Source organism: Halyomorpha halys, unplaced genomic scaffold, assembly GCF_000696795.3.
Source record: "Halyomorpha halys isolate HHAL.00 unplaced genomic scaffold, Hhal_1.1 Scaffold487.1, whole genome shotgun sequence".
NCBI lineage: Eukaryota > Metazoa > Arthropoda > Insecta > Hemiptera > Pentatomidae > Halyomorpha > Halyomorpha halys.
Window position 1 is genome coordinate 249,167 of NW_027111707.1, and position 12,603 is coordinate 261,769.

At 28.2% G+C, this 12,603-nt stretch overlaps 1 protein-coding gene and 1 long non-coding RNA gene across 2 annotated transcripts in view; one reads left to right on the forward strand and one right to left on the reverse strand.

The window, feature by feature from the left end:
• LOC136796310 (uncharacterized) overlaps nucleotides 1-3,177 on the forward strand; it is a 204,720-nt gene extending 201,543 nt beyond the window's left edge. Inside the window, exon 5 of the long non-coding RNA XR_010844015.1 lies at nucleotides 2,232-3,177. This is a non-coding gene — a long non-coding RNA (uncharacterized lncRNA). The remainder of the gene's footprint in view (nucleotides 1-2,231) is intronic.
• A 6,721-nt stretch (nucleotides 3,178-9,898) lies between these two features.
• LOC106683483 (anaphase-promoting complex subunit 15) lies at nucleotides 9,899-12,378 on the reverse strand. Its single transcript, XM_014424984.3, has 4 exons — nucleotides 12,185-12,378; nucleotides 11,792-11,851; nucleotides 11,576-11,706; nucleotides 9,899-10,518 (listed from the first exon to the last, which is right to left on the reverse strand). The coding sequence occupies exons 1-4, from the start codon at nucleotides 12,305-12,307 to the stop codon at nucleotides 10,509-10,511; spliced, it is 324 nt and encodes a 107-aa protein (XP_014280470.1). The 5' UTR covers nucleotides 12,308-12,378; the 3' UTR covers nucleotides 9,899-10,508.
• Between the last annotated feature and the right edge of the window lie 225 nt (nucleotides 12,379-12,603).

Below are 12,603 nucleotides of genomic sequence, written 5' to 3' on the forward strand. Positions count from 1 at the left end.
ACCATCATTCATAGTCACAGCAGTAGATCAGTTTACCAAAAACAAACAAATAGATACATTTCACGAGAATAAAACTAACATAGATTAAAAGGAAAATATAATAAAAAGCCGGTTACAGGAAACACTTGAATGGATAAATAAATTTAAAAAAAAAAATAGTACTAATAAAATAAAACATTACCCAGGTCACTGCTGATGTACAGCTGTGAAGTAAGGTGAGAGGTTTTTTACGAAAAGTTAAAATCATTTCAAAAATCCTTAAAATCGCAGTGGATGCCCCTTGGTCTTAAAGAATAGCCTACCTAAAGATACTACTATTGGAATCAATATACGACTTCGATAAAAAACGGTTCATAAAATTCCATTCCCAGTTACGGGCATTTAAAAGATTAATAAGTTACAACTTGGGAAACCCAACCTCATCCCGAAGACTGAAGCCCAGGCTGCTGCAGGACATCTTGATAGACGTTCTATATTTATCTATTTTTATTATTTATCTATTATTATCTTCGTATTTTTTTTTCAAATTAACCTTTTTTTCCCGTTAGAAGCCAGTTATTTATTTTATTAAATCTATGTATAAAAATAAATATAAATGTCATAGTTTGTGTTATTAACTTTCCTTTTTTTTTTCTCATTTTCTTCTTTAGAATTTGTTGTTTCTATTTATTTTATTTTTGTATTCATATAATTCATCCTTATTATTCACAGCTGTTCAATATTTATAACGCCAGGGGTCTCTTTTGCACAAGGTTATACCCCTTCACTCAATAATAATTATTTAAACAAAAATAATCTAACTGTTATATTAAGCATCTAAGGCCTTATAAGGCTGATCTGGTGTTGAATAAAAAATATATAGCACCTTGTTTAATTTGTCTAACACTCATTGAAAAATATAATGAAAAAATACGTGAATATGAGGGTTGGCCCCATGTCGTTCGGTCAGGTTCTATCTGCTATAATAAAATGTAACATTAATTCAAGCCTTTGTTAGAAATTTTCCTAAAATATTCTGAATGAATGAATGAATTTCAAATGAATGTGGATTTAACAAAATATGGGTCAATTTTATGAGGTCAAATTATTATCATTGACGGAGTTTGATCCCTTCACTCTCTCTCTCTTTGCCAGTCCCGCAAAACTAAACTTATGAATCCCCAATCCCGGCCAACAAGCTAAATATTTAATGCTTTTGAAACCCCTCTACCACGAGACTTCTCCACTCCGGACGCGGATACCAGTTTCGTTCCCCATCATAACTCATCATTCATATATAACGGACACGTTAACAAGTCATAAAATATGAATGTATAAACTTTCAGTTCAAGAGCTGAATTTTTTGGGTGGACTTATTTTCTGAAAAAAGTTGCATAATACATTTTTTTTCCAAATATATTGGAGAATTAAAGAAATTTAAATTCAATAAAAATTATGCATTACGTATGTATTATTTAAGTACTAATTAATTTTTATTTTTAATATATGGAAACATTTATGTTATTTCGAAATTATATTTCGTATTAAAATAAAAAAGGAACCGTTGTCTTTTTGTTTTGATCAGCTTTTTCGTTTGATTTTTTTATTCTCAATTTCTTTTTTCATCAATAGGTACTTGTTCACCTATTTTATCCACCGCAACAAAAAATTATGCCTGTACCGAACAAAAATGATGATTGCGACAAGATGTTCTTAGAAAACTGCTTATGTTTCTTTTTTTTTTTTTCTTAGTATTAAATAGTAAGTGTAATTTATTGTTATTATTAGTATATTTATTATTTTATTATAAGTATTTTTTTATTATTAGTAGTATTAATAGACAGAATCACGACTTAAGTGACGATATGTAAATAATTCAATTAGTTTATTTTTGTGTTATTTTTTTAAAAACACCCTTCTTAACGGAAACCTCTATATAACAGACGGAATAATCTTCCCCGTACACCTTTTTTACACTTATATGTTAAATAAAATATAACAGGTTAATCACTAATTTTTTATACAATAGAGAGATAATAAATTATAAAGTATGTACCTATATACAAATAGGAAAATAAGTTATTTAACATATTTCTGTTTTATTGTCCTGTATTTACTTTCTGTCAGTATTTGTTATTTTCTCTCATCATTTTTGTATCTTAAACCATGAAAAAACAATTATTATTTATCGATAAGCATTAAAGGTTAGTAATCGATATATGTACACCTGTGTATATATTATTTTTTCTTAGGTCAGAAACATCTAGCCGCGGCTCAAGCTAAAAGAACATTACATTTGGTGCAAGAATACTTCGTTATAAACTGTGTTTATTAAAAAGATAACTTCTATTAGTGGAATATTGTCCTTTATATTTAAATTATTTACGGAATTATGTTTCATTAAAAGTCGTTTGATATCTTTTTGAGACATATTTGCTATAAACATCCCTTCAAGTTGTAAAATTGGTATTGAAACTAACCGCTTTATGAAAATGTTTGACCTATTTTTCACGATCCATTTTTATTATTTCATCTTAAATGTAAAATGATAAAAAAATTACATGGAGATTAATGAAAACTTTTTTATATATTTAGTAGAAATATATATTCTAACTTATAATGATTAAGCAGAGAGAAGACGAAAGGTTGGACAGCGCCTTGAAGCCGAGAGTGATACCGCAGACTACAGCCCGCATAGCCTAGCCAAACACTGACCCACTTATTTAAATTTGTTCCCTCCATTGTCTCCTACAGTTCTATTTTAGAATTCTCTTTTAATTGCGAGACTCTGAGAATAGTGAACCTGTGAATATTTTAAATAATATATTATTTAATTAACTGCTATTTAATCTGTGATGAGGACATCAACGTATATTTAAAATTTAGTATTCCACAGTTAACGACTGCTCAAACATAAAAAGTTGAAACTTGATAGCAAAAATGTGGTATGAATATCAAAATGAAACTATTTCAAAATTCAATAATAAATAATAGACCACTTAATACGTATTTATCCTTATAATATGTATCATCGAAATATTCTAAAATTCTCTATGGAGTTTCATTTTAAAAATTGGAGAGCCTTACTATTATATTATTGTTTCATTCTCACATGCTCATTTTATATACTTCACCGAATTATTTACCTTTAAATATTTTTTTAAAATAAATAATAATAATTTCATATTAATTATATATTCATTTAATTAAGAAAATGATTTCTTAACTCCAAATAATTTATTTATTATATTACAATTAGAATTAGCAATGTATGTGAGTGCTCAGTAATAGATATTATTGGATCCTTATCTTCATCATATTCTGTATCATCTTGTTTTATTCTCATATTTATATTAATTCACTAATTGTAAATATCCAACTTTACTATTCACTTCAAAATCCTTTCAGTTATTTTTATTAAATGAATAAAAAAAAAATAATAATATCAAATAACGCATTTCATTTATTCGATCCATCGGAGGAGCTCTCGGTGAAAATTTTTAATCGGACAAATGCAGGCTTGTGAATTCATAATTACAACAAATAGATTAAGGAAAATGCCCTGCAAATAATTATACAATTGTTTATTATTATATCAGTAAATAACTATCAAGAAGTATATGGTGTGTCGTTTCAGTCGAATTTTTTAATTACAGAATCCAATATAAACTTCTCATTGGCGTAGTTTTTATTTTTTCTTTAGTTTAGCTAGGTAAATAATTTAATCATCTTTCAAGCGAGTGTCTAGAAATTTACGGGAGACGTACAGTTTTTGAATTACTCGAAGAATAAAAAGTGAAGGGTATCTAAAGATATCTACGTAAAATATTTTCAAAAACATGGATACAAATTACGATGCGCCATATTTTTGCTAATGCTGATTCGATTAAGATATTGGTTTCGATTTTGTTAATTTTCAAGTGATTGTAACAATAGTTATGAATATAAGACAACTTTATTTGCGCACAACTCAAAAAGTATATACATTTTGAAAATTTATATATATATATGTGTGGATCTTGAGGATCAGCCAATAAGACAATCATGTTGATCCGAGGTTTCGGAACTTTATTGTGCGCATAGCCATGCCATTGATCTTCATGAAATAACAGTTTTAAAAACAAAAAACAAATATTTCTTCAACTAAATATTAAGTATAATTTGAGATTAATTATAACAAACATTACTTACAATTATTTATTACAGTGTGCTGTACATTGATGTGATACAACTAACTCAATTTGTTCCAGAACTGAAATGGAGAAAAATAAATGTGTTTTTGTTTTTTCCAAAACATAACCGTTCTTTTAAGCAAATAGTCAGTCAGTTATTTCTGTTTTGTATTTTTTTATTTATATTTAGTGTTGTCAATTATATCTTTAGTTTATGAGGTTGGAGTAGCATGAATTTAAATTTTGTATATCTCATTTGTTTGTTTTTTTTTTGTATGAAAGCAATGTAGAGCGCACTGTAATATACAGTGTAATAAAGAAGGTTGGCTGTGATTAAAATTTTAATTTTTAATTTAATGTGATAAAATAGGGTAATTGTGGACTGAAATTGATGACCTGGGCAGAATAGCCTGCATAAAGTTTTTTAAAATTGGTGTGGTTCTGAAATTGTATTAAGATTGTAGTAAAGTTATCAATCTCAAATTGTATTTATTCCATACTCGCAATTTAATTATTAGTTGAAGAAATTCCTTGTTGTATAAAACTGTTTTTTCATTGTAGGGCATGACTATAGAAACAATAAAGTTTCACAATGTTTGGCTTATTATCAGTTGCCTTAGTTACTGGTCCTCGAGATTCACAAAAATATTTTCGATTATCAGTCAAGAAAAAGCTTTTCAATTTATATAATATAACACACATTTATAAATATATAATTTTTGAGTTATGAGCAAATAAAGTTTTCTTTTATTCATAAATATTATTCCTGCTTGTGGTAGAGTATTTATTTTATATCCGAAAAGTTAGAGGTCTTTAGGTTTAATGGAAAAATCCCAAAATCATTTTTTATCAGTTTTGGCGCTAGTTTATAAAAAAACAACAACATAAGATCCCCAATTTGGTACACACACTTCGGGGTCCGAGATCCTACAAAACAAAATGAGTAGCGACAAAATCTGTCTACCGTTCAAGAGATATATTTATTTTTGTTTTCTAATATTTTGCGAAAGTAATTAATAAATACTTCATATTTTTCCCCCGTCTTCATCAATAGCCGAATTATAACCGTCTAATGGGCCTCTATTTTAAAACGAAATGGTGAATGGTAATGACGAATTCCGTGGATCATCGTAGGGTCTTATTTTTTGGCGCACGGCTGAGGGATGGTTTTTTTTTTTCATTCGATTTTTTGACCCTACGGATCTTGAAACGTAAAACCTCAAATTTTAAGTGAGAGTATTTTTTTTTCTTTATCGATTATTATTTATTACTTATTTTAGAAAACAATGACCCAATAGCAATAAATTAACTAAATTGTCGGGAAAAAAAAATTAAAGCTATTTCAATGGTTCATGACATGAAACCAAGATCCTCAATCTACCCCTTTCAGGCTAACACCAGGGCCCTGTTTCATAATGAAAGCTAATAGTATTAGTTCATAGTACAAGTGGAGGAACTAGTGTGGTAATAATATTAATACTTATTTTTTCATAATAGGGATAACTAGTATTGATATACAGAAATTAAAAAATACTAAAGCACTTATTGAATTAAGATAAATCTACAAGACTAATAGTATTAGTTTGTACTTTATTATGAAACAGCGCCTGGGAGTACTGATACCTCCCACTTAAAAATTATTTCCAAAATGCAGTACTAAATAATTATTTATGTATTTCTTGTTTCAGTTATGAAGGAGTCATTTAAACTTTAAGAGATATAATCAAGGTATATAACAATAATAACAGTGGTTTATGATTTGTTCCTAATTTTATTTATCTAAAAAAAGTTGTAAAATTTCATATTTATCAAATTTTATCTTATTATAAAAACTATAAGATTTTATGTCGTTTCCTTCCCTAGTGAAAAAATACTACATTTTTTTGTTTAGTTAAAACTATCACTTTTATTGGGCTCATTTATTTATTTTTTTTAAAATTACCTAAATAATTATATTATGAACATAATTGTATCCATAATATTATATTAATAATAATTATATTTTAAATAATTATATCAATCATAATAATTATAATTATATTCCACGAATACATAAAATTACAAGAAAATATATGGAATTTCAATTGATTTAATCATAAAAGTATGTACATTATGTTCTAAAATTCGTAATTATGTTAATTTATTTTTAAAAAAATCAAGAGTAATAATTAATAATAATAAAACAGTTAAATGTTTCACTAATAAAAAATAATTACATGAAATATTTCTAAAAAGAATGAGATATAAATAAAAATATGAGAAAGAATTGCTTCGCCTTTGGCCTGGCCCTATATAGGGCACCAAGGGGCATTGCCACAGGGGTGAATGTTCCTCCTACTTCCTTCGCCTAACCCTCATAAAGCATTCTTACCTTTATCTACCTATCAGTTTACAAATATCTTATAACTTTTTTGGTTTGTTTGTATAATTTTATTTTTTAATAACACCTTAAAACCTATTTTAAAAAATGATTTTATTACAAGCAAGAATTTCATTTAAACTAATTATTGATATTCAAAATAATTTAAAATGTACAATTAAGGATAATGAAGTGATATTTTTTCTCGAAACATCTCTTAAGAACAATAATATGCAACAAAACAATTGGTCTCTTTAATTTCTGGAACCAGTGCCTTAGTAACAATAAATCTACATTTTTAAATTATAAATTATAAGTACCTGTCAAAAGGGTTTGTGGTACTTGATATTAATGCTGGTTCTTCTTCTCGAATAACTCTCTCTTGTATTATTTCTTGAAAGTATTTTAGCATTCAAACAATGTTCTGGGCTGTTTGCCCTTTATCTAGTTCATAGATCCTCTTAAATTATATCATTATTTTTAATCATATTATATTATGATTATTCTTAAATTATTTATGATATTCAGTGCACTGAAAAATTGCTGAGAAGATAGACATAATAAAAAATAGATGTTAATTTTGAATTTTAGACAGACAAATAAGGTAATTTATATTCCAGATTTGAATATGAAAGGTTCTTTTAATCTGGCTTGACAAATGTCCATCGCATAAGTAAGAGGAACAATGAACTGTATTATGAGTAAACAGCCTAAAAAATTTCTTCGATTGTTAAAATAAATAAAATAATTAATAAAAAGGTTCAATTCTTCCAAAAAATAAAAATAAACAATATATATTTATATTACATCTTAGATTATGCTTAAACATAAAACACATTAGATACTGTATATATAAGTGAGTGAAAGCACACATGCAAAGTGGGTTTATAATCCTTGTAAAAACTACAAATGTATGCAATATAAAAGGTCGTGACTATTGAGGAAGAAAATTACAGATTTTATGACAAACAATATGACCTAATAAATAATGACTGTTTGCAGATCATAAAAAATGGATTAAAATTAGATTTTGAAAGAGAAAAATTAATGAAATAAGCAAGATCTTAACATAAGAAAAGGCCTGACAGATATTAATGGGAAGGAAAAACTCATAATTAAGAAGTTGCTGAGGTTAGTGATCACTAGCTTAAACAAATTAGTTTCATGAGAGAGAATGTATATGTTTACAGAACTGGAGTTATCTGAATTAGTTAAATTCCAAAAGAGAAAAATATTATATCTGACAAGAAGCACTTGTCATAATAATTTCAGAAAAGCCACTGAGCTACTAGGATGTGTAAATTAAAAATACCAAGAGAATAATATAAAGTGAGTAGAAGTTAATCATTTAATAGAATTACAAACCAAAATATTTACTTCATTACAATAAAAAAATATTAATACTTATTTTAGGAGTTTTCTGTCAAAAGTGAAAGTTATTTTTGTCACAAAAATACTCCAGCTAAAACTTATTCAATTTAATTCAAAATTTCACTTTGCCTTGTCACAGGAGAAACGAATCAAGATTTTGTCTTGTCAATATTTTCAATAACAATTTAAATTAAATGCATGTGATATTCCCATATTCATTTTTAACTAATAATTTTCCAAAAGTGGATATATTGAGTTATGATAGAAAACTTCTCATATTAAGTGATGCCTTAAACAGTAAAATCTCCATAAGTGATTATGGTGTAGGAGTTACTTAGTGATGACCTCTCTCCAATCTAAATAATTCTGGGTATTGTAAATATAAAGCCAGTAAGCATCATGACAAATAGTGAATCTATTTCACTACAAGGTTGCGCTACACTATAATCCCTTAACAAGGAGGCAGTAAATAATTAATTAGTTCTGATTCCAATTGAAGATGTGATGTACTCTATACCCGAAGGTCTCAACAATGTGTGTTCATTGGATTAAGGTAGCTGGTTAGAAGGTGAATTAACGGGATGAGATTTATGGGAACCAACTACACTTCCTTGCAGGAATGAAACTTCACTCCCTAAGGAACTAGCCTACAATCATCAAGGGGATAGCAAGTCCTACAGAAGCTATAGGTCTGTATGAAGGGAAGAAAAGGCTTAGGAAGGAGAGATCCAGAGAAGGTAGAGTGAAATAAAAATCCAATATACATTTACAATAATAGCACTAGAATTTACTGATCCACTATTTATTGTGTTATTACTTCGAAGGTGGTTCCCTGAAAGGGAATGGGCCTCTATAATTTCGAAGTGGTAAGTTTTTCTTACCTTGGCTCTATTATCAATGAGAACCAGGATAAAGAAGAAGAAGTTAAAAGCAGAATTGCTGCTGAAAATAGAGCCTTTTCTCCATTGTAAGACTAATTAAAAGCAAACTTGTTAGCTGTACCATCAAGTTCACCTTGTACAAAACGTTGATAAGGCCAATCCTCATAAGCGGTGGAGAAATGTGGACCCTGAGCAATAAAAGCATTAACCTGCTAGACAGGTTTGAAAGAGTAATTCTAAAGAGAATCTAAGGGCCCATATACAAGAATGGTAATTGGCGAAGAACGAAAAATGGTGAACTTTTTGGGCTCTACAAGGAATGTAGCATCTCCTTGTACATAAGGATATAGAGGCTAAAATGGCTTGGCCATGTAATGGTGTTGAGTGAGGAAAGAGTGACTCATAAACTGTACAGTTACGTTCCGGATAGTGTGCGGCAACGTAGTAGGCCGAAGGGCCGATAGAGGAACGCTATGTGGTGGGATCTGCGTCAGCTGAGGATCCCATTTACTCTTACAGAAGATAGAGAAAGATGGTTGGTGGCCGTTGAGCAGGCCAAGGGCAGCTTCATGCACCTGTTTGCCAGTAAAAGAAGAAGAAGAAGAGGTCTATTAAACAACATCAAGAGATGTTATGTATAAGACGCTAGCTTTTAGTGCATCAGAAGATTCTATAGTAATCTTTATTGATTCAAATAATACATTTAGAAACATAATATAATAAATGGTTATATACAAGTCAAGTTAAATGATTTACATGAAACAATGCATATATCAATATATGATGTCAGTGTTTTAACTGCAGTATTTCATATCACGGCAACTAAATGTCGTCATGTGACCTCATAATAGTTTCGGCAGCTGAAGCAGTTACAGTATTGACCAGCAGATAATGGTGTTGTTAGACCCTTACTGAATTTTAATAAATCAGTCAAATTTTAAGATTTAAGAAATTCTCCAATGAACATATTAAATCACAGATGTAGTTCACTCTCTGCTATTTAAACTGTATCAGTGTACATTTTCCTCACTTTTAATAGTTTATAAAAGTAATTTATAATTAAAATCCAAATGTGAATATTTTCAATTCCTTATTTAGGACTTTTTATGTAGATATATAAACATAGATAGCAAGAGTAGAGCAATAAAATAAAGACAATAAATTATTTATTACTAAAATGTACTTTTGATAATTAGTTTAACAACCTTAAAAACTATTAAGCTATCGAGAAAGACAAGTTTTCTTCTTTTAACATCCACATCACACTCATCATTTACGAATTTACTATAAAATCCAACTAAACATAGATCGAATTGCCTATCGAATTACCTATAAAATTAAATTACAAATATATATACTAGCTTTGATAAGAGTAAAAAAATAAAAGTTATTACTTAAAATAATGCTATTAAATTACAAGAACCTTAACAGTCTCTACCTTTTTATTTATTTCATTTTCATAAATCTTTGCTCTTTATTGTGTTACATTCAAAATAAATATCATACATTATTTTTTGTATAATTTTATTAATTACAGTATATAAATGTTTTGCACTAATATATGTATTGCAATACAGCATTTATCAGCATCATACTGATTCTTCAGATATACAATAAAGTTAAGTTTAAGTCATATAGTTTATCTTCAATGTAAAAAGAAACCTGAATTCTTGTCAACAGCAAAACCACAACATACCAAAGACATTTTAAAAATGATGATTACAATTTAGTCACGTATTCTCTTACTTATTCATTCCTAAAAACATAAAAAAAATAAAATAAAAATGATTAGACATATTTTCAAGAAATTATAAAAATTAATATCTTCTAAATTTACTGTTAAACAAATAGACAAATAAACTCTAACTGACAAACCACTCCCAAGTAATTATTTATATGGCACCCTATGAATATATGTCATTCATTTTAAGCATATCTAGAATGGTGACCTCGGTTAGATTGAGGGCCCAACGTGGTCTTGCATTGGGGGCATAGATCTCAATTTCGTCTGCAGTAGCATCCTACCACTGCCTCTAAATAATAAATTAAGATCCTAAAAATGGTAAACAGTATTGGGATCCATTATCAAGCCTTGAGATACTCCGCAGGCAGTGGGGACCAAAGTCAGTAAAGCGGGTAAGACACACAGTCAAAGATCACTTCTCCTTTATTCCCCAGCTTGAGTAACGGTACTACAACAGCTTGTTTCAAGAAAGTAGGAAAATACGAGAAAAATATTTGAAAATATTCAGCAGGACGTACAGGATTCCGTACAGCCCTAATTCCTTGTTAGCCTTGGCTTAGCACTGACTCAAGCTGAAGTACTTAAAGTCTGGAAAAAACTTTATAACACTTAAAAGAAATGAAAATTAATGCTTCATTGTAGAGATATCTCAAAAGAAATATGAAAGTCAGAAAATATAATAAAGTTATTATAATAAACAATGAGTTAGGCTGCATGTCTCTTTGAATGACAAGTTAATTTTTTTTTTTAATTATAAGAACATAACCTTGATTTTTTAAGGCTTACTATGCCCAACTTTAACAACAATTTGTTTTATAATCAAACCTAAAACAGGAAACTTAATTATCATTCAATTTAAGTATATTTTAGTAAAATATTATTTACCTAATCATCTTTGTATAATAAATGTTCACGATATATCTTATATGAAATAATGAAGTAAACTTTCAGTTTTTTCATTCCTATACAACTTTTTATAATAATAGTTATAATCAATTTAAGTATAAAATATTAATTACATTAGAATATAACTAAAATATTAATTAATACACAATCAAAAATCTGTTACCCAGGTGGAGCTTCACTCCGATCATAAGGCACATCAACTTCCATTTCATCATCTTCATCATCCTGAGTTTCACTTTCTTCATCATCATTTGTATCATCGTCTTCTTCTTCTTCCTCCTCCTCTTCTTCTCTCTTTAAAATTTTTTTTTTAGTAACTTAATTGAACAACAATACTGGTAGCTAATAGTTTAATATTACCATTGCAAATAATACATACCTCTGTAGCAGTTTTGCCAATCGGTATGAGATCAGAATCTTTTTGAGAAATTTTGTTGAGCTAAATATTGAATTAAAAAAAAATTTAAATATGAAAATATTTATTAAAAAGATTATAAGTACACTATGAAAGTGATATAATTAAAAATATGTTTAAAAACTCCCAAGGATTTCATTATTTTTACAATGCAGTTAAAATTACAAAACAAATGTTAGAACTAGGAGCATTCAGTGTGTTAAAATTTAAAAAGAAAAAACAGGAACATACAATTCTGTTTAGAACAAATTATCTGTTATTCAGAACTACAATAACTAAGTATTTTTTCCAATTTTATTTATTAAATTCTCAACTGTTGAAACATGAGTGAATTAAAAATTTGAATGACAAGTTTACCCAATTTCTATGTTCTAGTTCCAATTGTATCAATTCAGTTTCATCATTCAGAGCTTTATCAACACTAAACCACAATGGATCAACTATACGAGGAGTTAAAGTTGGAAATAACGGTATCGACATATTGAACAAAACTTTAAATGTTAAATCAATCAGAAAATATCACAACTTTATAACCTCTCCTGTTATGATTTATAAATATTTAGATTACTGCAAAGAGGTAGTCATAGTATAGAACGTTAGCTGTTGAAGTACATGTAAAATCTGGAACTGGACAATTTTTATTATCTGGAAAGAATTTTTATTTGTTTATAACCAGAATTTTCATTTTTTGTTATTAATGCCAAGAAAAAGAACCCAATTAACTTCAAAAGATACGAAATTACATACCATTTCTTTACTAGGGTTTAACACCCATA